The sequence below is a fragment of the Mus caroli genome, chromosome X, assembly GCF_900094665.2.
Source record: "Mus caroli chromosome X, CAROLI_EIJ_v1.1, whole genome shotgun sequence".
Lineage (NCBI taxonomy): Eukaryota > Metazoa > Chordata > Mammalia > Rodentia > Muridae > Mus > Mus caroli.
Window position 1 is genome coordinate 41,055,692 of NC_034589.1, and position 26,760 is coordinate 41,082,451.

General features: G+C 45.9%; 1 protein-coding gene across 3 annotated transcripts in view; it reads left to right on the top strand.

The window, feature by feature from the left end:
- The window catches only part of Bcorl1 (BCL6 corepressor like 1), a 64,982-nt gene that overhangs the window by 4,006 nt on the left and 34,216 nt on the right, over nucleotides 1-26,760 (top strand). For all 3 annotated transcript variants that reach the window (XM_021153041.1, XM_029473519.1, XM_029473520.1), the window contains 3 exons: nucleotides 16,043-16,172; nucleotides 21,928-22,018; nucleotides 22,278-25,541. In XM_021153041.1, the coding sequence (XP_021008700.1) occupies nucleotides 16,087-16,172; nucleotides 21,928-22,018; nucleotides 22,278-25,541 (3,441 nt within the window). In that variant the 5' untranslated portion in view covers nucleotides 16,043-16,086. The remainder of the gene's footprint in view (nucleotides 1-16,042; nucleotides 16,173-21,927; nucleotides 22,019-22,277; nucleotides 25,542-26,760) is intronic.

The window sequence follows — 26,760 nt, forward strand, 5'->3', positions numbered from 1 at the left end:
GCCGCCGCCGCCGCTGCTCCTGCTAGGGCCGCCGCCACCGCCGTTGCTGCCGCCGCCGCCGCCGCTTCTGGGCGGGGAACCGAGGCCAAAGAGAGTCCCGTGCCGGGGCAGAGGGCGCAGGCGGCGCGCGGTGGGGAGGGGGGCTTTCTGCGGGCGGGGGCAGGCTGGGGGTGGAGTCCCCGACGGGGGGCGGTACGAGCTAGGACGACGACGAAGAGGAGCCCCGGGGGCCCGGTGCGTGGAGGACGAGGTGCTGGGAGAAGGAAAGGGGGGGGTGGGTCCCGCGACGGGCCTCGTGGGCTTGGCTCCCGGAGGTTCGGCTTTGGGACAGAGCCTTGTGGGGGCGCCCAGAAGCCAGGAAAGGGTTAGAGGGGTGAACTGGACGGTGGAGGGGGCCCTCCTCGCCGGGGTCCCGTGGAGAGGAAGGCTGGGCCAGGAGGGACGTCCGGGCAAGGCTGGGAGGAGCCGGCCGCACCAAGGCTGGGGTTTTCGTGTTATGGAGGTGCAGGAGATTGTTGTATCGAAAGATGTGGTCGAGGGGAAAGGCGGGAGGGAAGCACGCTGCAAACCCAGGAGGCCCAACACCACAGGCCGTTGGGGGTGCCCTTCTGTTCCGCTCAAGCTTCCCCTCCTCTCCCCATTAGAAGCACTGTGTTTTTTGTTGCATTGTTTTGAAAATTTCAAGGTTGCCTGATCAAACTGTCGACGTGGTGATACTTTCTTATTCTTGCTGGTTTCTAGAGTAGACAGTCAGGACAGGCTTCACTTGGCGAGCATTCTTCTAGCCCAGGGTTTTGGGGGCTCTTTGCATGCCCGTGGGAAGGGGGCTTGTGAAGCAAGGCACAGATGAATACTCTCAAGGCGATTTGGAGGTCGTTCCTATGACACTGGGTAGAGGGCAGCTGCAGATAGCTTTGGTCAGACTTCTGGGGTACACTTGAAGGCTTCAAGTGTTAGTCCCATGCGTCTTTCAACTTAGAAGACTATTTCTCAGAATCACACTGCAGAAACGTTTCATGGGGAAAGAAATGGGGCATGAATTTGGAGTTGGGAGTTGATTAGGCTCATAATAAAATTCAAAGGATGGCTGGGAGTTACCATTTTAATGGTCATCTAGCGCTGTTCTGTTTAGTGTGTCTTGTCCTTGAATGTTAGCAGTGAGGGGCCTTTCTTATTGGGGAGACTGCAGGTGGCATAGTCAAAGCTAAATTTGGGCAGAGTTTTAGGATATTCGAATGTGATGTCACCTGGTGGTACTGAAGATGACAGTCTGTAGGAAAGAAACTTACAAGATTCCACTGGGGATTAAAGAGATAATCCCACACCAAGAATAACCCAGAGGCTCCAAAAGGCAGTAAAAGGTTGAGAAGGAACCTGTAAAATTTTGACAGAAGCAAAAGTAGCAAGCCAAACAGAGGGAGCAATAGGGACATGGTGAGTCAAGTTAAAAGAATCCAAAGTTCCATTATGCACTTGAGGATTGTCGTGGGCATCTTGAGTAGTTCATGAGGATATTGGTAGCAGGTAGTTTTTGCACCTGAGGAGATTATGTTGAGGTGGATCTGGGAGATGGGAACCCCCAGGGATTGGCATAAAAGCTCACTAAAATGGACTTTGTTAACGGATTTTCATGTACACTTGAGTGCAGGCATTAGTGAAAAGATAGACACTCGGAAAAAAATGAAATTTACTCTTGTGGGTATGAACTAATCAAGGGAAAGTCACTCTTAAACTGACTTTTGAAAGTCTGACTCTTTATAGGCACAGACCTTTAATCTCAGTACTCAGTGGGCAGAGGCAGGTGAGTCTCTGGAGTTAAAAGGCCAGCCTGGTCTACAGAGTAAGTTCCAGGATGGCCAGGGCTACACAGAGAAACCCTGTCTCGAAACCCTCTGAATCTCTTACTAGCTTTGCAGAAACAGTATGTAGGTTCCTTTCCATTCTGACCCAGAGATGAAGAGAGCTAGATACCTAGTTGATACAGGAAGGGGAAGAGATGCAGAAGTCTGGCTTGAATAGACTGGTTCTGTAAAACAGCAATAAGGAAGGGACGGCTAATTGTTGGAATAGGGCAGGGTAAAGCTAAGTGAGTCCTAGCCAGCTTTGCTGTTTTCAAAGTAGAGGGACATTGTAGGAGAAATGGGGCCGTACCAAGGCACTCTTCTGGATCTGGCTATTTTTTTGATTTGCCAGGACTGGTAGAGAGGATATGTGGCATCCTGGAGATTCCCTTTCTTTCTTACTGGCTTCGAGGCTCTTGGGAAACCTCTTCGAGGTTTCTCTGGGGGTGTGTATCTGAGCCTTATTCATGATACAGTTCCCTACCCTGGCAAGGAAATGCTTGGTGAAGGTGGCAGAGGATCTCAAGCCTTGATTAATCTGTGCTGTGAGCTTTAGGGAGGAGCTTTGCTGAGAGAAACAGAATCATAGGAGCAAAAGAGGTTTACCACTAGAAAGAAGGAAGGCAAAAGAAGTCAGGAAGAGGGGACCGTAGGGCAGGGAATGGGGGAAGGAAGATGAAGATGAGCATCATTGTTCCCGTGTCAGGTCTAACTAAGAAGAAAGCAGTAAGTTGAAACCTCCAGGGTAATGTTTTCCAAAGAAAGTTCAAAGAACCCTTAGGGCTCTCTACAGTTTAGTACTAGAATTGCTAAGGCTGGAGTAAGAAAGAAGATCTTGGATAAAAATAGTCTAGGAAGAAACTGGCATTAGAAAGAAATATGAATATATTTATTTACCCATAAAGAAGGAGAGGTAGTATCCATATTAAGAATTTAAAATGTACAATGTGGGCTGGGCATGTAAAATGCTTGCCTAGAATGTATGATGACCTGAGTTCAAGCCTTAGCATTGAAACAGAAAAAATAAAAAATAAAACAAAACCCTACAATGTGAAAGAAAAGCAGATCATTTAAAGAACCAAAGGAGAGAGGCATTCAGATGCTGTTCAAAGCTGGGATTGAGGAGTGTAAAGATTAGTTTTTGATAGTCACTACTATGGGAGGACCCAGGAAACAGAATAGCTGGGATTAAGTTGAAACATTTCTTAGCAAATCCAGATGAATGTCAAGATTCTGAATGGGAAAGGGGAGTCTTGGTCCCATCTTGAAAGGAGAATAGGAGAAAGTGGGACTACACCAGTTTTTCCAGTCTGTAAGCTGGAGGAATCCTAGATATAAGGAGGTAAGCAATAGAAATTCCAGAGCAAAACAAACAGGATAAAGAACAGGAACCCGAGAGCCTTGGGCCAGAATTGAACAGTAGAGTTAAGGGCACCAAAAAGAGACTTTAATCAGGATTTGACTGGACTACATTTGCACTGGCTTGTGAATTCTAGGTGGAGCTATCTGGGATGGATTGGGTTGAATATATAGAGCTTTCCCAGGGTCAGCTAGCCTCTTAAGAAGCCATGCAAGAATTCTGTGTTGAGTTTTGATGGGGACATGAACACTAGAGGGGAATGGAGAGACTAGAGAGAGTGAAACTTGCTACTAATTGGACAGGAAGGGGGAGAAAACACGGAGGATGGCTGTGTGAAGGAAGAGGGGGCACTTAGATCAGTGGGAGTTTTTAGAAAGGAAATTTCTTAATGTTAGCATTGGAAGTCAGTCTGAGTCTGTGTCTGCTCGAATCTTTAGTGCCAGGATAGCTAAAGAGGGAGGAAATAAGTAATTTACCTTTCTGTCACTAGGGGATTCTAGGGCAGTATTTTATATGATCTCTTATATGAGCCAGGTATTATTCATGCCAGTCTGTAAAATGTAGGAAATCGTCCTCTTTCTAAATCATAGCCTTTCTTGCTGTTCATAACTTTAAAATGGTCTTTTATGTTGAAAATGTTCTTTTAGCGACCTAAAGTTGTGTTCTGGTCAAGAGCAAAACGTAACTCTGTTTCTGTCTCCAAAATTCCAGTAAGCTCTTGTAATATATATATTTTTTAAAGCAGTAGCAACTCTTTCCTCATAAAACATGTAAAAATTGATCATTTTTAGCACAGTAAGTGTAGATTTGTTAAGGAACAATGAGAAAAACTTTGGAGTATGTGCATGGGGAGGGGGGGGGCAGGCAGGGAACAATACCCTGGTAGGTTAACTATTTTATTTATTTATTTATTTATTTATTTATTTATTTATTTATTTATTCTGTCTTTTTCTTTTAATGAGATATGGCCTATGGAGACCAGACTGGCCTTGAACTCACAGAGATTTGCCTGCTTCTGTCTCTGCCTTCCAAGTGCTTGGATAAGAGTGGGTGATACTATGCTTAGTTTCCCCCCCCCCCACTGCCTCCCCTTTTAAAGAAAACTGCAGGTCTAGTGTTGAGGTGGTGTTTTCCTCTTTGTTGGTAGATGAATTGTGATGAGTTTGAAGATGTGGCTTGTTCTTTGTGAAATGCTGTGATTTTCAGATTTCCCCAGTAGAGTTAAATAAATAAGGCAAGATGTGGCTTCATTTGGATTTAAAGATTTTAACTTGGGCTAAAGATTTGGGAAGGACTGAATTCTATGTAGCAGCAGCTTTGGGTTTGAGGCATCGTTACTATCTGCTAAGAAACAAAATTTGCTTACCTCATTACTAAGATCTATCTTCGTGTTGATTCCATTTAAAGCTACAGTAGAATTTTGCCACTGCAGGGCTATGAGGACACCAAGGAGGTCTTTCTTTTTTTGAGTTCTGTGAAATGTATAACACACAGATATGATCCCAGGGAGGAGATCCACTGAAGACTTGGATCTATGAGAGGATTGAATATATTTTCTCATGAAGAGTCTTTACTCAGTTGAACTTGGGTCTTCTGCCTTGCCCAGGTGGCTTTGCATCCTAATTAATCTCCTTTGGAGACAGAGCTGTGACCTGTCCTTATTCTTCAACTTCCTAATAGTATGGCAGGAAACAAGTCACTCACTAACTTTCGTGAGCCTCAGTGTTCTCATCTAGACAAGGGAGATGATACTAAATATCATAGGATGGTTAGAATTCTATCAAATAAAATGTATATAGGCACTGCTAAGGTACTTAACAAATGGAATATATTTTTAGAACTAAAATTTCTTGTGTCTTATGACGTTACTTACTACATACAAGGCAGAATGAAACTAAAAATTCATTCTGCTATCCACCCCTCATATTAGCCCTTTGTCCTTTTTCTCTGTAATTCTTTTTGATTAGTAGACATCCAGGGTTTATTGCATGGTAGGAAGTAATACCTTAACACATTGCTGCATCTGCCTCAGAGGTAGAGGTGGTAGTTGCTTTTACAGTTGTGCCATGATATCATCTACTCTTTCTGAACGGGAACTGAAGACTGAATATCTCATTGAAACTTTAAGGGATCTTTTGCACCAGAGGTATCAAATTCCCTGAAGCTGCCTGATGTGGGTGCTGGGAACTTAACTAGGGTTCTCTGCAAGAGCAATATATACTCTTAACCACTGAGCCATGTCTCCAGCCCAAAATACTGCTTTCAGTAAAGGAATGTTGTGTTATATTATGGCTGGTTAAGTGTTCTAGCTATCTCTGGAAATGCTCCGAAAGCTGATAGAACCCGGAGCTGATGTGCTTCGATGATAAAGATGCTCACCAGTGATTGAATGGGAGAGAATAATACTGAAGAAAGTTCTGGGTTCCCCAAACCAAACTTTCTGGGCAAAGGAAAAACAGTGGCCTTCAAAGTAGATCTCCTCTCTGCAGCTGGAGTGGACTTTGGTGTCAACAATTGGGTCTCTGTTAGTTTTGCCAATACAGGGAGAGACTGAGGACAGGCCAATTGAAAATGGCAGATTGGCTGACAAATTAACGGTCTTTCTGTTTGACTTAGAAAATGCATTGTTATTCTCTACCTGTCCTCTACCCCTGAGATTTACCTACCTATTTTTCTTCTGTTTAGGCAAATATTATGGCTGTTCCCTGAGCACACATCTACTGGTAGTCCATAAGTCACCTGGGTTTAAAAGGTAGCTGTGGGTGCAGCACACCAAGATAGTTGGGGAGTCAATTTTATTATTTTGCTTGGCACAATTTTAGTTGAGTTCTGTGTTTCTCTTTATTGTAGAAATAAAGCAGGAATAGAGTTGAAGTGAGAGCAAGGCAGTAAAAGAAAGACTTGCATGCAGTGCTGTTTTGTTTATTTGATGTGTGTGCGCGTATGTGCACATGTGAAGGAACATGTGTATGCACGTGCATGACAGCTTGCAGGAGTTGGCTCTCTCCTCCCACCATGTGGGTCCCAGGGATTAAATTCAGGTCATGAGGCTTGGTGGCAAGTGCATCTCATTGGCCATGTTTTGTTTTGCTTTTTAGACAAGATCTCATTGTATTGCTCAGGCTAGTCTTGAACTTGTGCATTCAAGGGATCTTCCTGCCTCAGTCTCCTGAGTAGCTGGGACTGCAGGTATACAACGTTGTGCTTAAATATTTCTACCTGGGTACTTGGTCTCTCTATGATATAGAAAAAGGGTGGTTTTCCTAGTAATTTATTTTAGCAAGGCTATTGAGCCATATTGTGTGCCTTATATTATGCTACACCCTGTTGGGAGGGGGGCTAATAAATCTATAGGTGGGTAGGAGAGTGAGTCATGGAGTTTGCATACTGTGTAATAAGAGGGATAAAAATAAAATAATAGCTTCCAATGAATTATATACATAATCTATGTAGTCATAGCAGAGCCTCATCTTCAGATAAAAGAACAGAAAAAGTAACCTGATAACGGTGTCTCCAAATATTCATGTACATTCATGGTCTAGGAGAGGTTTACAGAAGCAAACCTTAGATGAGGAGGAATCCCCTTTACATGAAAAATCCATGTTGTACGTACAGTACATTAAATGTTTTCAGAGACCCGCTGAAGACCAAGATGGAGGAAAGCCAACTCTTATTTTTGGATTAACAGAAATTACAAGTCTCACAAAATGTTTCTATTTTACGTAGATGTCTTGCTGAAGTAGCTTTGCTGATTGATTTTATAATGCGGACTTAAGTTTTGTAGGTATCTGTAACGTGTAGAAGTTACACAAAAACTTTTAAAGGATTTATCCCCTCTGTTTCTCTCTGTCTCGCTCTGCATGTGTCTATATGAGTGCAATGGTGTGTGTGTGTGTGTGTGTGTGTGTGTACATGTGTGCAGTGCCTACAGAGGACAGAAACATCATTGGACTCCCTTGAGATGCAGTTCCCAGGCAGTTGTAAGCCACTTGACATAGGTACTGAGAAGCCAACTCTAGTCCTCTGGAAGAGCAGGGAGAATTCTAAACTGCTATAAACAGCTGTATAAAGTCTTATTAGCTGGAGCTTGATTTTAGTATAAAGTTATTAATACAATGATATATTTTTCCTAAATAGAGCAAATACGTTTCTTTTACTACAGGAAAAGAAAACGAATAGTGTTTGAATAGTAAGAGGGAAAACCAAGGCAGAGTGTAGATGAGCTAACGCAATCTGATGGCATGAAATGGAAGTAAACCATGAAAACTTCGCTTTTGGTTCACTTCATCCTCAAAATATATGACCTCTGGCCCCTGCAAGTGCTTCTGTGTTATGCTCAGTTCTTGACTAATAAGATGAATATATTATCTGGCATAGTGAGATGGTCTTGAGGTGGCTGAGAAATGGAGAAGGGGAGTATTTTTTAAGGTTTCTACCAGAGTTTAGGCTATGGGTCCTATAATACATCACTGTTCCACGTGATGGGACAGTGGTGCTCTAAACTGTTGCTATCTGGTTACATTCCTCTTCTTCCTCTTCCTCCTCCTCCTCCCTCCACTTCTTTCTTCTCCTCTTTTTCTTTTTGAGACAGGGTCTCACTATGTGTTACAGGCTGTCTCTGAACCAACTGCATAGCCCAGGCTAGCATAAAAGTAACCTCTAAGTTCTAGGTTTATAACTCCACACATGTCATGATGGATTATGGCTGTTCCTAAATATCAAGTCATCTCTAAAAGCATGGGGTTTAGCAGCTACAGTAGTGAAGAGATCGAAAGGGTGTATATAATAGAATTCCATGTTAGTGCTCTCAGGAGCTCTGTGGAAAATTGTAAGCCTTGGCTGTCTAGTCACTAAGGTGACTGTCCAGCCTCCCAAGGTAACTAAATTCATCAGAATGAGTAAACTCTCATGTGTTTAATAGATAGTTAACTTTCCTTTGTATCCAGTCTCATAAATGTTTATAGGCACGTGTTTTAAACATGGTGGTACCCAAGGAGTCTACGAAGGCATCCAGGCTAGAATCATATACAGGTAATTTCTTAAGTCTTCTTGTTAAATACAAGAATTGTATCTTGGAAGAAAATGCAATATCCCCTGAGTCTGCTCTCATATGATAGACACCAGTGGACTTATTCAGAATAAAAGAAAGAAAAACCAAACTTAAGTGAGCCAGAAAACGTTAGAATAGATTTCGTTAGATCAAATGGACAGTTTTTTAAAAAAGGTGTTATATTCTTGAGGTGATTGTTTCTGGTTGATTCTTGTGTGTGTGCTATTACATGGGGCTAGAAGGGAAGCACGGGAATGCAGTTGGGACATTTGTATGTCACTCAAGTTTCAGGGATGATAGCTGATTAGTAGCTAGAAGAGATGAGGGGGATAGAGGTGTGAGGGAGGGCAGGTAGCAGAATAGAAGACCATTCTTCCATGGGAAATGACTAAACCAGAACACTTTCAGGGGGAGAAAACATTCTCATTGGGTTAAAGTTTGGGGTATGTAATTAAATGGGGAAGCACAGGTGTTGTTAATATCCTGTTCAACACACATGGAGGGAGGCAGAACAGTGATGCTGCTTTCCCCAAAGTGAGCTGGTAGGGTAACCTTTTCTTTGCCTTTTTAAAGTTTTCTTCTTATAAGAGTATTGCCCAAAGTTCTGCATTTCTATCAGAACAGTAGGACCCAAAGTTAGTTTTCTTTCAATAGTCACCACCGGCCCAACCCTCCTTCTTAAACTGTCTACTGGCCACAGCTATAATCTCAAGGACAGATTTAGGGCCAAGCTTCAAGATGAATATTTTCTGTTTTTTTTTTTAAGTCATCATTGCTTCCAGGTCAAAGGTCACCAAGCAGTGTGGGCCAAAAGGAGTCTGAAAGAGTACTGCCAGAGTTGTTTTACCTGAGACCCTGTCCTGATGTTGAGTTCAGTCACAAGGAACAGACAGGTGTCACACATGGGTTAGAGAGTCTGATGTGACCTGTGTCTCTACCGCCATCTTTGCTCTTCACTAATTGGGTCTTTGGTCACAAAGGGAGGAATGAAGATTTCTACAGATTCCAGGTTAAAAACTTTAAAAACACCATCTATGGTGGATTATGTCTGTAACCAAAGCACATAGAAAGCTAAGAAATGAAGATTGCCTCGTGTTTAACACCAGCCTGGGCTACATAGTATGGGTAACAGGCCAAACTGGAATCCATATCAAAATGCTGTTTCCAAAATCAACAAGCAAGCCAGGTGAGGTGACATATACCTGCAGTCCTAAGACTCAGGAGACAGAAGCAGGCGGATCAGTAATTCAAGGCCAGAGTCAGCTCTATAGTAACTTTGGGGCCAGTCTGAGTGTTGTAAAAGTCCATCTCAAAACAAAAAAAAACTAACCCCAAGACCCCAAGTTGATAAACAAAAACCCATTATCTACTTTAATGTAAAAACATTTGTCAGATTCTTACTCTGATACTTTGCTCTTTTGCTTTTTTGTTTGTTTTGTTTTTGAAACAAGGTTTCTCTATGTAGCCTTGGTTGTCCTGGGACTTACACTGTAGACCAGGCTGGCCTTGAACTTAAAGATCCCTATCTATCGGTACCCCCCAAATGTTGGGATTAAAGGTGCTGGACACCATGGCTTAGCCGTGCTTGGCTTTTAATTGTCGTGGAATCGACTTTTGTCATCTCGACTGCTCTCATATGATAGACACCAGTGGACTTTCAAAACAGATTCTGCCCTTTGGTAAGATCTTGGTATTTTAGGGCTGCTCATTTCCTACTTGTGATGCTCCTAACCCTGACTGGGGGCATAACTTGTTATATAGAACCTCTTCTTCCTTTTTTTGATAACATATTCTCTTTAAGCTTTTCTAAAATGCTCCCATGATTCCCCACAGTATTTCAGTTTGGCCCGTGATGGTGAAATCTTTCAGGTTCCCCTATTTCACTTTTCCCGTTTGGTTGCCGTGTGTTTGGCCTCTTCTTTCCATGCTCTAGCTTCTAGCCCATTGTCTTTGCTTTTGCAGTTCTCTCTCTCTCTCTCTCTCTCTCTCTCTCTCTCCCCCTCCCTCCTGCTCTTTTCACCGTGTTAACATTATTGCCCTCCCATTACTCCATTCCTGCCTTGGTGTTCCCTACTCTAGTATGGCCGTTATGGCAGATGGCGTACTTTATTCAGCATTCTTCCTAGGCACATTTCCTAGTATCCCAGTCAGTCTCTGCTGCTACATAGGCATCCTGCTGCTACATAGGCATCTCTGCTGCTACATAGGCATCCTGAATGGCTAAGTTGTCTTTTTTCAGGCACACTTGCTTCTTTGAGCATGTGGAACATGTGTTCTTCTTTGTCCTTATCATGAGTTAGATAAGACTTTCTGAGTGACTTCGACCAAAGTGAAGATAGTTTACAGTGGTCCCCCTCACTGCTTTGCAGGCAGTGGCAGCATTTGAGTCTTGGGTCATGTAGCTTATTCCTAACAATGACATAGTTGTGACACCTGGGAAAACCCTTTGAGGTATTTCATATCCCTGTGCCTGTGATTTCTGGGTCACTTGGGATTACCAGGTTTCTTCTAAGTTCCTTTTCCGAACTTTGCCTTCACTTGTGGACAAAGAAAGAGAGAAGGAGGAGGAAGAGAGAATGCGACTATCCCTGTGGGTACAGTGAGTGAAAGCACGTGGATCATGTGCGTTTGTAAGGTTTTTCTTTTTCTGCTTACCTCCACTGTGTACCTATGGTGAGCTTTATAGTGAGTGATTGCTAACTTGATTGGACAGGATGGAACAAAACGAAATCCTAGGCTTACTGAATCAGAATGTGTGGAGCTGAGACCTAAGATACTATTTAGAAGCAGCTCCTCAGGGACCTTGGCTGGGGAAACACTGGTTTGTATTGACTGTTCTGGTCCCAACTACTCCTTTGCCAGCGGAAGCCTGCTTCCTAGTGCATCATTTGACGCTCCCATCGGCTTTTCTCTTGCTACATGAATCTTGCCTTCTTATGTAGGCCACTTAGTTCAGTGTCCTGCTTGTGTGTCTGCTGTTTTCCACCCCTTGAGCACAAAGACTACTGTTAATTAGCAACAGTGGACTTCAGATGGTCAGGAGTACTGCTCTGATAAAGTCAGGAGAAAAGTTACAAGGCCAAGATTTAAGAACATGCCCAATTTTCAAGATTTCATGGAGGCTAGAGAGAAGGTTCAGTGGTCAAGAAGAATGTTACTGCTCTTACAGAAGGCAGAATTTGATTCCCAGCACCCAAATCAGGTGGCCTATAATGACTTCTCTAACTCCAGCTTCAGGGATTCAATGCCTTCTGGTGTCTGCACTCATAAGTACACACACACACACACTTACTTTTAGAAATAGTGAAAGTCAATTTTAAAAGAGATTTTCTGAAAGCAGAGGCATCCAGAGTCAGTTTTGCTCTCTAGGTTGTTACACACTACATCATGAACGTGTTTGACTTTAGCTTCCGTTTTGTTTGTTTTGCCTCTACCTTTCCTTTCATGTTTTGTTGGGCCTAAAAGCTCTTTATCTAGGGGATGTTTGGTCTATTGCTGTTTCCAAACACTGAGAATCCCCCTTTGACTTCTGTCCTGGACCTGCAAACAGCTTATCTCTTCAACACAGAACAGAAATAATTCTGAGTGAAAAATCATGTGGTTGGAGCCAGTGGTGGTGGTGGTATACACCTTTAACCCCAGCACTAGGGAGGTAGAGGCAGTCGGATCTCTGAGAAGGTTTTCTGTGTAGCCTTGGCTGTCCTGGAACTCCCTTTGCAGACCAGGCTGGCCTCAAATTCAGAGAGATCCACCTGCCTCTGCCTCCTGAGTGCTGGGATTAAAGCCATGTGCTGTCTCCTTATGCAGCCCAATCTGGCCTTGAACTCTCAGTCCATTTTGGATTACATGTACCACTAAGCCTAGGGAATAGGGTCTTTGTTAAAAAACGTTTCTAAAATTACCCCAGAGTTAGTAATGATAAAAGGTAGTTGTCAGGAAAAAGGTAAGGCATTATGACTCCAAATACTGGAAAGTGAACACATGGTACGGGTCTGATTTTTCTTCCTAATTAATGAGAAAACTAGACATGTTATAGCTACTGTAAAGAAAACGTCAAGAATCACAAATTTATGTGGAGTAAAGGAATTGGATGTAAATGGAGGTGAAACTGGGTTTTCCACAGTGAGGCAGAGGTCGGGGCAGGAGATCAATCCAAACTTTATGGAACCATGACAGAGTTTGTATATCCATCAGCTACTTGCAACTTACAGAGGCGTAAAGTAGGGCAAAAATGGTGAACTGAGGCAGAATCCAGCAACTTTGAGCCAAGTGCACTATATAGATAATGCATGGATTTTTTTTTTTTAAATAGTAAGTAAGTGTGGTAGACACTTTTTTATTTTGGTTCATTTTGCTTCTAGTGATTTCTCAGGATCATCACCTCAGTTCTCATCTAGAATTCAGCCCCATATAACATGAATTTACTGACTCCTTACTATGTTTGAAGTATTACAGAAGAGCCAAAGACCAGGGAGAAAAAGAATGTTGTTCCTTAACTGCAGAGCTGATCCTGTGCTAGAGAGACACGCGTTCCAGGTCCCCAGCTAACTCACAGCAGAGGAGAGCCAGAGGGAAGAAGGAAGAAAAGAGAAGAAAGAGGAGAAAAAAAGGAAGAGGAGAGCCAGAAAGGGAGAGTTAACACTTCCTGGGCTGAGGCTAGGGGAGTGACACAATGACATTTGAGCTAGGCTTTGAGGGATGGTAGCTGGGGAAGAAGAGGCACAGGGGGAGGCCATCTCAGAGTGAAGAAATAGCAGAGTCCTGAAACTAGGTGGCCAGGAGCTGGGGTGCCAAGGATGGCAGGCAAAGGGTCAGATGCAGCAGAAGAGGAGCATGCAGAGGTTTGAGGCAAGGACCTGAGGGCTCTGAAGGCTGTCCGAAGAATTCTGCCTTGGGTGCTGCCTTGATTCTGATGGCTTTTGACGAGAGTAGGGAGGTCTGATCGAAGCAGTGATTCAGAAGATGAATTGACTGTGGAATCAAGCGATGGGAGGCTAAGAGAGCAGTTAAGAGGCCAGTATAATGTTCCTGGGGTGAGATGATGAAGGCCTGTACTAGGGCAGTGGCAAGAGGGACAGAAAGAGAGAAGGAATTGGCTTTATCAAGACTTGACTCCTGATTTGATCAGTGTGATGGGGAGAGGAGTTGAAGACATTTCAAGCGAGGAGACAGAAGTGCTAGTAACAGAGGAAGCATGCTGTGGCTGGGCATGGTGGATGGGCTACAGAGTACATTTATGGGGACAGATAATGAGTCTACTCTGAGATCTCTTGGATTTGAGAGGCTTGGTGGACATCCAGTTAACTGCAAGTTGCTGGCATCTGGAATTCTGCTCTGGGCCTATGGAGAGAGGTCAGGGTTTAGAGATATCCATATGAGAGTGACCAGTCCATCTAGGGGTGAACTGAATTTGTGAGAGCTGAGAGAGTTAGAGGGTAAGGGTTGCTTACACAGCAGAGGGAGACACAGAAAGAGACCCAGAAGCAAGAAGGGGAGACGGACGGACGGAGGGAGACAGAAGTGAGGGTGGGAAAGACTGAAGGGAGGCAAGTAAGTAATGAGACTGAGATACTAAAGAGGAGCCAGGGAAGTGAGGAGGAGGAAGGGACACAGGAAGGGGGAGCCTGGGAAGAGAGGCAGGAAGGGAAATTGGAAGAGGCTGTGCTCAGAGAGTTCCTAGAAAAGGGAAGGGAGCACAAGCCATCTCAAAGAAAGATTAGAGAGAGAAATGAGTGTGAGGAAGAGAGCAAGGAGAGATCAGGAGAGAAGAATAAGAAAAGACGAAGACGGAAGAGGTAGTAAGAGAAGGAAGATTAAGGTGAAGGCTCATTTTCAGTGAACACCAAGGTTTCTGGGGTAGATAACAGGAGGACCACATACAGAGAAACCAGGCAGCACTAAGCCAGGAAAGGCTGGAGAAGGGAAGTATAAAGAAAAGGGGTGAGCAGCAGCTGACTGACATATGCAGAGACCCACAGCTGGACATTAAACTAAGCTGGGGGAAGTCTTGTGGAGGAGTTGGAGGAAGGATTGTGGGAGTGGGGGTGGGGGAGGGGAGTAGGGAGCCCCAATTCTGTTATCTGCCTGTGAATCCTATTTCCCTAGCTGGGCTGCTTTGTCTGACTTCAGTGGGAGAGGATGCACCTAGTCCTTCAGTGACTTGATGTGCCAGGGTGATACCCCAGGGGAACCTCCCCCTTCTCAGAGACAAAGGGGAGGGGGAGATGAGGGGAGGGACAATGTGAAGGGGGACTGGGAGGAGGGGCATGTGCTTGGGATATAAAGTAAATAAATTAATTATTTTAATGGAAAAATACAAATAATTTTAATTAAAAAAAGAAAAAGTAAAAAAGGAGGGTAAGGACAAGAGAGCCTGTTGGCTGCCCCAGAGATGGGATTAGGATGCAGTCAAGGAAGAGAATGGGTTGATTCATCTCTGTTGCTCTTCCTTGAATCCAACTACGATGACCTCCTGGCTCTCCCTTGATCTGAGCAGGCAGCCTCCTCCTGCTTTGAGAACTTTTCTTTCCCTCTAGTCATGTAGATCACTCATTCCTTCATAGCCTGTAAGTTGTTGAAATGATTCCATCTTAGGGAGGCCTATGTTGATTGCCTGATTGTGACTCATACCCCAGCACTCACTCCCCCGATACTGTCCCCAGGCTTCTTAGTGTGCATTGTATAGCTTGGAATGTACTATAACACAGATTACTCTAAATGTGCTTATTGTCCTTGTCACTACTTCTAACATGCAAGTGCTGTGCAGGTACACATTTTGTCAGGTTTTGTTAGTTCTTGAATCCCTAGGACCTAGGACAAATGTTTGTTGAGTGAGTAAGTGAATTATGTTGAGGATGAACAATCTGGGAACACTGAAAGGCTAAATGGAGCAAATCTCTGATGTAACTGTACTTTACAGAGAACAGCAGACAAGTCTGGTCACTGTAGGGTTCTGTTCAGTTGAAATTGGCCGAATGATGATTTTAGCTAATAGGTTAACACAACAGGCTCACTGGATAAAGCTATTTTTCTTGATCTCCCTTTTTCTATCAAAGATGAAATGGCTGCGTGATGATTGTCAGTAGCAAGAACTAGGCTTTGGCTCGGCTCATGAAGGGGTTAGTAAGCCATGGTGGGGATTAATAGGAAAGGACAAGGACAGAAATGTGTGGTTCCTGATGGAGGCTTGTTTTTGTTCATTTGTTTGTGGCCAGAGTACAAAGGGTATTGCACCTAATTTGGCGGGAGCTTTCTACACCTTACATAGATGTATTGGGACGAACTTGGAAGCAGAGCAGAGTGCTTCTGAAAGGCTTATAAAGAAAGTGTGTGCCTCCTCTGGAGAGCTTAAATTGGCCATGTAACTCAGATTCTTCCCTACCTGTGCATTAGAGAGCAGGGGCAGAAGAAGACCCCTAGTTGTCACTCACTTCACTTGTTGCTTAGGCCTGGACGCAGCACTCTAACTGGACGTGCTTAGGCTAAATGTATGTAGAAAATACACTGTCTCTTAGCTGTATGCAGCAGATTCAACTTCCTCAAACATTCAAGCATATGTGTCTCTGATGATTGACAGTGTCCTCATCTCCATCCTGAGTGTGGGTTCCTAGAAAGCTGCTGTGAACTTTGCCTTATTTGGACCTTCATTCCCCATGCAGACTGGCTTGTGAGAGTGATCACTTTAGCACTTGGAGGCCATGATTGCCTTCATTTATATGTCTCCGTATAAAAGATGGCTAAGGCAGCTATATTTGTTCTCAGCTTTAACTTTTTGGTATTCTTTTCCCCCAGGGGGAGTGGCCAGAGCAGATCCTATCTGGTGGTGAGTGGCTGTCATGATCTCTACAGCACCGCTCTACAGCGGGGTGCACAACTGGACCAGTTCTGACCGGATTCGCATGTGTGGCATCAACGAGGAGAGGTAAGGTTGCAAGGTGGCATCCTTAGATAAGCGGTACCTAGTCCCAGGTAGGGGTTGGACCTGGGGACAAGATTCTGGTTTGTTTCTGATTTCCCTAAAACACAGGGCTCACCTGCTCTACCACAGTGTCCCTGTTCCACTGAAGATGAAGAAACTATCAGATGACATTTGCCACCTAGTATTATCTGTCTAGTGATAAAGAACTCTAACATTGTGGAGTAAAGAAAAGCTCAGATGCCTGTAGTTTCTGATTCTTATGTCAGTTTCGTGTTCAAAAGTTCATGTAAGATATTTTCAGTTCTTGTCTAGGGCTTAGAAGAAAGTTGGTCTCATCATGTAGCTTTATGTTGGGGGGCAGGTCATCAAAATTCTGGGGACCAGTACTTCTTACCTCAAGAAGCCACCAAAAAATATGTCAGGAAGACCTTATGACATATCAAAGGAAGATAAGGTTGCTGACCATAACTTTAATGTAAAGTTCAGTTAGTGATGCCTGTCTGGTCTGTGTGTCCATCTTTCAGTTTCTGATATTTGGTTGTTCAAGAGAGGCCTTTTTAAAAGTTATGCATCATACCAAGGCTAGCCAATTGCCTTTCAGAGTTGATATTTTCCTTTTATCCTCCTTGGCCAAGTTGCTCTGTATGGTGGTTATGAGGCTGCTTCAAACTTCAAGAGATTGTTCTGTCATGCCTGTTGGTGTTTAAATCCATTGGCTATCTAAATTCAAACATGCCAGAGGATTCTGATAGGATTCTCCCCTCCAATTTAAGATTGGCAGTCTTTAAAAATAAAAAGAAAATAGATCCTGGTGTAGGTCTGTTAAGATGGTTCACTGGGTAAAAATGCTTGCCTCCAAGCCTGACAACCCGAGTTAGGTCCCCAGAACCCACTAAGTGTAAGAGGAGAAGTAAGTCCCACAAGCAGTCCTCTGATGTGCACAATCACACATGACTGTGCCACCTTACACCCAAAATAAACAGAGGGAAGTGAAAGAAATAGATCCAGAGTTTCTCAAGTAATTCTAAAAAGTATTTGTATGTCGGGAGAGGTAATGGTGATAGTTTTAGAGGGAAAAAGAGACTATTTTTGTTTTTATATTCTATGTGTGTGTGTGTGTGTGTGTCTAGGGATGGGATACTGGGAATCCTGAGTGCTGAGTATGTTCTATACCTCTGAGCTATACCTTCAGCTTCATGTTTTTATAGAAGTCATTTTTTTTTCTTTTCCTAACTAGAGAAGAGTATACTTGTCTGAGGTTAAGGTTAAGAGAATAGACTTTTTTATTTTCTTAATCCATTCACACCTGATAGCTTAATGGTCCCTGTTCTGAGGAATGTGTTAGAGGTGGACTTAAAAAAGGAATTTAATTTTAGAATACAAAAATCAAAACTAAGGAAAATAAGGCGAAATTCTTCCGAGAGACAGCAGGAAAGAAGTATTTCCCTTTGTGTGTGTGAGGTCTGTTCTTAGAATCTTCTAAGAGATGCTCCTGGCAAGGCAGGCTGGTGGGTGGTTTGTGAGCACGCACTGACAGGGCTGCATTACAGTCACAAGTAGTTGGGGCTGATGTAGAGCTGTGCGCCTGAGTCTTCAAGAACTTAGTACACAAGCAAGGTGTGTTTACTACATCTATAATCCCAGGACTCGGGAGGTAACGGCAGGAGGACCTGGGATTTGTCAGTAGCCCGGGCTGCCTATTAACTTTTAGGCTAGCCTTGTCTACCAAAGTGAGACCCTGTCTCTGTAAAACAAGGCTAACCTGAGAAATTAAAAAGCACTGGACAAATTACCTTGTTCCCTCCCTGTCTGTGCTATATTCCTTGCAAGAAGGGAGTCAGAGGTAGATGTGAAATCTGATTTTCTCTTTTTACAGACCTTTCTTGGGATGCTAAATTACCCAATATGCCCAGTGGTTAAGATGTTTTTTTTTTTAAGCATTGTCATTTCTGATCCCATCCACCCTTTGTCACCTTCTTACCACTGTCTAGGCTGTGTTACAGCTGATTTCTAAATGTAATCTCATCCTATATGCTTTTTGTTCTTTTTTGAGACAGGGTCTCTTTCTGTGTGTTGCCCGGGCTGGCCTGGAGCTTACTGTTATAGCTTAGGGAGACCTCAGACTTGTAGCGACCCTCCTGCTTCAGACTGCGTGCTAGATGTCATGTGTGAGCTACCGTGCATATCATAACATATATAATACACATCACCCCCACACACAAGATATATTTCTGTGTGTGCATGCTTCACCTCCATGTATGTCTCTACACCATGTGCGTGCCTTGGGCCCATAGAGATCAAAAAGAGGGCATCAGATCCCCCAGAACTTGACTTGCAGGTGGTTGTGAGGATCTGGGTGGCTGTTGGGAATTAAACCCAGGTCCTTTTGAAGAGTAGGAAGTGCTCATAAATGCTGAAGCATCTCTCCATCCCCCAGTCCCACCCCCATTTTAAAGACAAGGCCTTGCTATGTAGCACAGAAAGAAAATCTTCCTGCCTTAGCCTCCCAAGTACTATGATTACAAGCATATACCACCAAGCCCAGCTTTACCCTATGTAAAAACCATCTTCCTCCATCCTTTCCAACTTGCAGACCTTACAAATTTGAGGTATAAAGCTGTTTTTAGGGATAAACTTAAAATTACATTGTAGGAGTCTGCCAGGTTTATCAAATATGGGCGTATAGAACAGAAGGCATAAACCAGTCTTTTTGACTGCTCTAGGTGGTCTGTCAGCTTTAGTCAAACCTTCAGCTAAGTCGTCTTGCTTGCCTCTAGCATTAATTCATTCCTTCATTTAATAAGCATGTATTCAATACAAGAGCAAACTGGTAGTTCGTCTTCATACATTGCTGTTGAATGCTGTGGACTGGTGTGAACAGGTCCTATGGAGTCTAGCTGGAAGAATGATGTATTTCTTTGGGAATATCAGAGGACAGTGTCACCTGAGCCCAGGCTAGAGATGTGATTAGGAGTTTGAGGTGAGGGCCAATATCCATGCATCCTTGATTATTAGGGGAAGGCCTTGGCTGGAGTGAAGGGGGTTCTGGTGAAAAGTCTTAGGGATTGGTAGGTAGGTAAGGTGCCTCATGCATTCTGGGTTGGATATTTCTTAGATATTGTCCCAGACCCAACAGGAACTGAAAACCGTCCAGTGTGTCAGGTCCTGCCGTTACGTTAATCTTTAATAATTAGGAAAATGGCCCTGAGAGATGGTGGCTGGTTTTGGTTAAGTTCAACAAAGCCTTGAGCACACCAGCTGTTTTCTAGTGAGAAGACACAGTGGAACTGATTTCTAGTCCTGCTTGGAGCCTCTTTTGGCCTATGTTTCCCCCTCACCTGTATCCCCATAACCTTGCTCAGTTGACCCAGCTCCCTCCCCTGCCTTTCTGATCCCAGGCTCCTCTCTCAGTGGAGCGGTTTTTTTTTTTTTTTTTTTTTTTTTAAATATTTGCTCAGCTTTGCATCCCCCTCAGAGGATTTGAAACACCATCGCACACATTTTCCTCCCTGAGCTTGGGGGGCTGGTGCTGCAGCTTAGGCCTGGCTGGAGTAGCCAGAAATGCTGCCTCTGCTGCCACCACCAGCCTCTCTGCCTGGCTCTAGGCTTCGCTGCTAACTTCTGGCCTTCGAGAACATAGCTTCTGCTTTCTTCTTTGGGGCAGAATTTCTGCCCAAGGAGGAGCCCACCAAGCAGGAGGGAGCGTGGTCAGGAGGAGAAAGAATGTAAACAAATAGTGCCTTTCCATGCGGAGTTGTGGAGGGGAGAGGCTGCGCCCTCCACTACCACAGCCCTCCCCCTAAACCATCCCTGGAGAGTCTAGTTGGAACATGCTTCTCCAGCCCAAGGCTGGCTACATATAGGTCCTGCTTTTCTGGTCTCTCAGGAGTTGATGTGAAAAGTGTGTTTTCCCTTCTGTGGGGCCCTCCATCTCTCCTCTTCCTCAAGACCCCTAACTGCGGTCCAAAGCCCTTGCCTCACAGTCCTGTTTTACCAGCAGTCATTTCCAGTGGTGGAACCGTCCCACTTCTGTCACCCTAGCTGTTTGTTAAAGGGGACAAGCCTTTCCCCCTTGATTAGCCCCTTCTGGAGCCGGCTCCGATCCTCATTGCCATTCTTGCTTCTCTTGCCCCAGGTACAGTTAGAAAGTCTGTGTTTCAGTCGGAGGGAGGGAGTTATTTGCAGGGGTACTGCTCCTTGCTGGAGTTGACTCAGGCACCCCCAAATACCCTTTAGACTAGAGTGTGGTCGCTAAGGCAGACGCTGACTTTTCTTCACGGGCTGTATTGGATCTCTGGCAGGGCTCCAAAGATGGCAGGCAAACCCAAACAAAGAGCAGGCAGAGCAGCCCTGTGCTTTGCCCACCCAGAAAACTTGCTGCAGCTTTGTTCTTTGACCCCCTACCTCCTCTGCAGCCACTCCCACCCAGGCGGCTGCCCTATTGATATGGCTCCTGAGCACAGGGGCCGGGTTCCTGCTGCACTTAAAGCGGCCAGCAGCCGGTATGGAGCCACCACTTGTCCTTCGACTTTACTTTAGCGTGTGATCCTTTTATTTGTTCATTTTGTCAAATGGAACATGTTTTAGGATTCTTACCTGAAGTTTAGAGAATTCTTCTTGAGCAGTTTGGGGGGAGGGGGTTACAGTTGAATTTTTCTCCTTTGAGATCCAGCTTTCTGGCCTTTAGACTTTCTTTATGGCACATACCAATAGAAATACAGAGTCTGTGGCTTTGAGGCGCTCCCTTTGTTAGGAGAGAGGATGTGGTGATGCAGAGAGGCTGAAAGGAAGGTGCGCCCATGTACTATGAGAAAAGAGCGCGTTGCGTGGAGCCAGGTTGACTTCTAGAAGTGTTTGCTTTGTTTTGCTGGTTTTTCAAGTAACACACAGGGTCTTACTCTTACTGTATAGGCTTGCTGAGTCTAAGCTGGCCTTGACCTCAAAGAGATCCACATGCTTCTGTCTCCTGGGTGCCAGGATTTAAAAAGACATGCATCACCAGTCCACTGTATTTTCCTTGTTGTTTGAGACAGGATCTTCTGTGGCCCAACTGACTAAATTCCTTACCTTCCTGTCTCTACTTCCTAAGTGCTCACATTACAGACAGGACACATGCTCAGCTAAATGTCGTAGTTTTAAAGAGCCTCTTGGTGTCAGTGACCAGATGGCCTCACATCAGTGCTGTAAAAGTGAGTGTGGTTGGGCTTCAGGCCCACCTTGCCCAATAGAGGAGCAAATGATTCAGATTTGGACTAGATTGGAAAGCACAGTGGAAGTGGAGATTTGCTTAGGAAGAGGTTCACCCTGAATGGCACTTTCCATATAGACTTGAAACAAGATTGGATTTAAAATAAAACTAATTTGTGCACCCTTGAGGCTTTTGGGTTACATCTCTCTCCTTTTGGGCAATGCCTTGTATATCCTGGAGTGAATGGTCAACTTGATGGTTAAGCTCCAGGCGAAAGGAGAAGGTGCTAAGGTGGGGTTCATCTGTACTTTGGGTGAGAACACTAGAAAGCAGAATAAGTGGCCCCCAAATTCTGGTCAGACAAGGCTCCTCCTCTTCGGCAACTTGCAAAGCTGCGTGTGGCGGTTCCGCTTTGCCTGGTTCAGCTCCTAGTCCTCTGCCATCCCCCCTGAGGTCACCATGGAAGTGAGACAGGAGGGTTTGGAAAGCTAGGCAGGCAAGACCTTCTAGAAGTGTCAGTGCTCTAAGTCCGGGCCTTATCTCCCTTTTCTGCTGTGTCTTCCCTGCCAGAAGAGCACCTCTTTCTGATGAGGAGTCCACGACAGGTGGCTGCCAGCACTTTGGATCTCAGGAGTTTTGTGTCAGCAGCAGTTTTTCCAAGGTAAGGAGCTATGTGCTGTCACATGCTACCCATCAAAGGGTGAGCTTCTTGGACCATGTGCCTAGTTTGGCCTTCCTGAGACTGGGAGCAAGAAGACACAAGTTGCTGTAGGTGAGACAGAAACGGCTCTGCGCATGCCCTGTACATTGCAGTTGGTTGAGTTGTCGAGAGGACCAGCAGGTACTTCCCAGGGGCCTCAGGGTACCTGCATCAGTTCCCGGGACTTTGCTAAGATGGCCATGCTATTCTTTCGTCGCAGGTGGAGCTCACGGCAGTTGGAAGTGGCAGCAATGCCCGGGGGACAAACCCAGATGGCAATACCACAGAAAAACTTGGGCACAGGTCAGAAGATCAGTCTGATGACCCTCAGCCAAAAATGGACTATGTTGGGAATCCAGCAGAGGCTGAGGGCCTCCTGGTGCCACTGAGCAGCCCGGGAGACGGGCTCAAGCTGCCCACTTCTGACAGCACTGAGGCCAGCCACAGCAGGGCCAACTGCTCCTGGACTCCCTTAAGCACCCAAATGAGCAAACAGGTTGACTGTTCGCCAGCCGGGGTAAAGGCTTTGGACTCTCGGCACGGTGTTGGGGAGAAGAACACTTTCATTTTGGCAACTCTGGGAACTGGAGTCCCTGTGGAGGGTACCCTGCCTCTAGTTACCACTAACTTCAGTCAGCTGCCGGCACCTATCTGCCCTCCTGCCCCCGGATCAGCCTCTGGGACCCCCTCAGTTCCCGACCCATTCCAAGTTCCCCTTTCTGTCCCAGCTCCAGTGCCCCACTCAGGACTAGTTCCAGTCCAAGTTGCCACATCGGCTTCAGCTCCTTCCCCTCCCCTAGCCCCAGCAGCGCCCTCGGTGCCTACTCTCATCTCTGATTCAAACCCTCTCTCTGTATCAGCCTCTGTCTTGGTGCCAGTGCCAGTGTCTGCTCCCCACTCGGTCCCTGTGCCCTTGTCGGCTCCTGCTCCGACCCCTCTCACAGTCTCTGTGTCTGCACCTCCCTTGGCTCTGATCCAGGCTCCCGTGCCTCCTTCGGCTCCCACCTTGGTCCTTGCTTCTGTCCCAACTCCGGTTCTAGCTCCCATGCCAGCATCCACACCTCCAGCAGCTCCTGCCCCTCCATCTGTACCAATGCCCACTCCGACCCCTTCCTCTGGCCCACCCTCTACCCCCACCCTTATTCCTGCCTTTGCTCCTACACCGGTGCCTGCGCCCACCCCAGCCCCAATCTTTACTCCAGCCCCCACGCCCATGCCGGCTGCCACACCAGCTGCTATCCCCACCTCGGCGCCCATTCCAGCCTCCTTCAGTTTGAGTCGAGTGTGTTTTCCTGCAGCTCAGGCACCAGCTATGCAAAAAGTCCCCCTGTCTTTTCAACCAGGGACAGTGCTGACCCCTAACCAGCCTCTGGTATACATCCCACCTCCGAGTTGTGGCCAGCCCCTCAGTGTGGCTACACTGCCAACCACTCTGGGTGTGTCTTCCACACTCACACTCCCGGTCCTGCCATCTTACCTGCAGGACAGGTGTCTCCCAGGTGTGTTGGCCTCTCCAGACCTCCGCTCTTATCCATGTGCATTTTCTGTGGCCCGACCTTTGGCTTCAGATTCAAAGTTGGTCTCTTTAGAGGTGAACAGGCTCTCCTGTACTTCCCCGTCCAGCAGCACTAACAGCCAGCCTGCTCCCGATGGGGTCCCTGGACCTTTGGCAGATACCTCCCTCACCACTGCTTCTGCCAAGGTGCTTCCAACTTCACAGCTTTTGCTGCCAGCTCCCAGTGGGAGCTCAGTCCCACCACACCCTTCCAAGATGCCAGGTGGCACCGATCAACAAACAGAAGGGACTTCTGTCACCTTCTCTCCTCTCAAGTCACCTCCACAGCTGGAGAGAGAGATGGCCTCTCCACCCGAGTGCAGTGAGATGCCTCTTGACCTCTCTGCCAAGTCCAACCGCCAGAAGCTTCCATTGCCGAACCAGCGTAAAACACCTCCCATGCCTGTGTTGACCCCTGTGCACACCAGCAGCAAGGCCCTCCTTTCCACAGTCCTGTCTAGGTCTCAACGCACAACCCAGGCTGCCGGCAGCAACGTTACTTCCTGCCTAGGCTCCACCTCTTCACCTTTTGTTATCTTTCCTGAGATGGTGAGGAATGGAGACCCAAGCACTTGGGTAAAAAACTCAACTGCTCTGATCAGCACCATTCCTGGCACATATGTGGGAGTGGCCAACCCAGTGCCTGCATCCCTGCTGTTGAACAAGGACCCTAACCTGGGCCTTAACCGAGATCCTCGTCATCTCCCCAAGCAGGAGCCCATCTCCATCATTGATCAAGGAGAGCCTAAGAGCACTAGTGCCACTTGTGGCAAGAAAGGCAGCCAGGCTGGTGCTGAAGGACAGCCAAGCACAGTGAAATCCCGTTATACCCCAGCCCGCATTGCCCCTGGGCTGCCAGGGTGCCAAACCAAGGAACTGTCTTTATGGAAGCCTACAGGCCTGACAAATATGTACCCACGGTGTTCCATCAATGGAAAGCCCACTAGCACCCAGGTTCTGCCTGTTGGCTGGTCACCATACCACCAAGCATCTCTGCTTTCTATTGGCATTTCTAGTGCCGGGCAACTAACCCCCAGTCAGGGGGTGCCTATCAGGCCCACCAGCATTGTTTCTGAGTTTTCTGGTGTGTCACCTCTTGGTTCCAGTGAAACTGTTCACGGACTTCCTGAGGGGCAGCCACGGCCTGGGGGCCCCTTTGCTCCAGAGCAGGATGCTGTCACAAAGAACAAAAATTGCCGAATTGCAGCCAAGCCTTATGAAGAACAAGTTAATCCTGTCCTCTTGACTCTCAGCCCTCAGTCAGGGACCCTGGCACTGTCTGTTCAGCCTAGCAGTGGGGACATGGGAGTAAATCAGGGATCCGAGGAATCTGAGAGCCACCTCTGCTCTGACAGTACTCCTAAGATGGAAAGCCCCCAGGCAGCCTGTGGCCTGAAGCTGGCAGGAGACACAAAGCCTAAAAACCAAGTGCTGGCTACCTATATGTCCCACGAGCTGGTCCTGGCCAACCCACAGAACTTGTGCAAGATGCCTGAGCTGCCTTTGCTACCTCATGACAGCCACTCTAAGGAACTCATTTTAGACGTGGTCCCCAGCAGCGAGAGGGGCCCCAGCACAGACCTTTCTCAGCTTGGAAGTCAGGTGGATCTGGGGCGGGTGAAAATGGAGAAAGCCGATGGCGATGTGGTCTTCAATTTAGCCAACTGCTTCCGAGCTGATGGTCTCCCAGCCGTTCCTCAGAGAGGCCAGGCTGAAGCTCGGGCTAACGCTGGGCAAGCTCGAGTGAAACGGGAAAGCTTTGCGGTCTTTACTTGCAAGAACAGTTGGCAGCCAGATGAAGAGACAGAATCTCTGCCACCCAAGAAGGTCAAGTGTAACAAAGAAAAGGAAATTGAGGAAGAACCACGGCAGCAGCCACCACCACAGCCACACGATAAGCCCATGGTCCGGAGTTCCTTGGGGTCCAAGGTGAGTGCCAGTATATGGCCTAGAATTCCTGATGGTCGGCTTCACGTAGGGGTCTCTACTGCATCCAAGCCCACCACCTCCCTACAGTGCTCTTGAGCAGCACAGCTGTGTGAAGGGAGCTGATGAATGGGAGGCTTCCCCTTTTTAACTCCTGCTCTCTCTATGTGATATTTTCACCTGGAAAGGGCCTAGCTCATTCCATAGGATATAGGAAATGATTTCATCTTTGGGGCTAGAGAAGCCATTGTCCTAGATAAAGTTGGAAAGCCTGAGAAGGTATTGGTGAAGGAAATCACTTAATCACAGGCTCTTCCCCAAGGAACAATTCTTCCTGGTTCTTTAAAGATGATGAACCACTGCCCTTGGCAGTTTGGGGCCCAGGGAGGAAAGGAAACTTTGATAGGGTCATTTTGGCCCCACTTCTTCATAGCTCTGTGACATTGATTAATTTCTCTTACCCTCAATTCCTTCATCTCTGCAATGAGACAAATAATACTTATTTAGAGAATTGTTGGAAAGATTAAATGAGCTGTTGATATGAAATATCCAGAACAGGCAAATTGATAGGGATAAGAAATAGCCTGATAGTTGCCGAGGGCTGGGGAGGGCTGGAGGATTTCCATTCAGGGCAGTGAAAAAGTTTCTGTACCAAGCAAATGGTGATAGTTACACAATTCTGTTTGTACAGAAACAATTGCATTGTACATGTACGTTAGTGAATTGTTACAGCAGAGCTCAGTAAAGCTATTCCAATTAATGAGATGGCATATAAGTGCTTAAAATAGCACTGGGCACGTAATTAAGTGCTCGGTTGGTATTAGCGGCTGCTTTTGTTTTCAGTATCACAAACAGAATAGCCCTGCCCTCATGCAGCTCAGGTCTTGCCGTGTTGACTTAATGACAACTGGGCATAGCCCTTCCGGTATGCGATGGATAGTTTAATAGGCCGATTGAAAGATGTGGGAGGACTGAGAATAAAGTTCCAGGAGAAGGAGAAGGCACCAGCATCTCCAGGTTTTCCCTTTGGAAAGCAGATAATCTAAGTGTTTCATCAGGTCCCATTTACTTGAGGAACATGTGAACTGATAAGCAAGCTAAGATGAGGGGTTAATTCCACACAGCCCATTGCTGGGGATGGCCAAGAGGCAGAATAAGCTCTGGTTGCTTGCTTGAATTATTTTTCTTTCAAATATTCTTTTAATACGTTTGTATTTCTTTT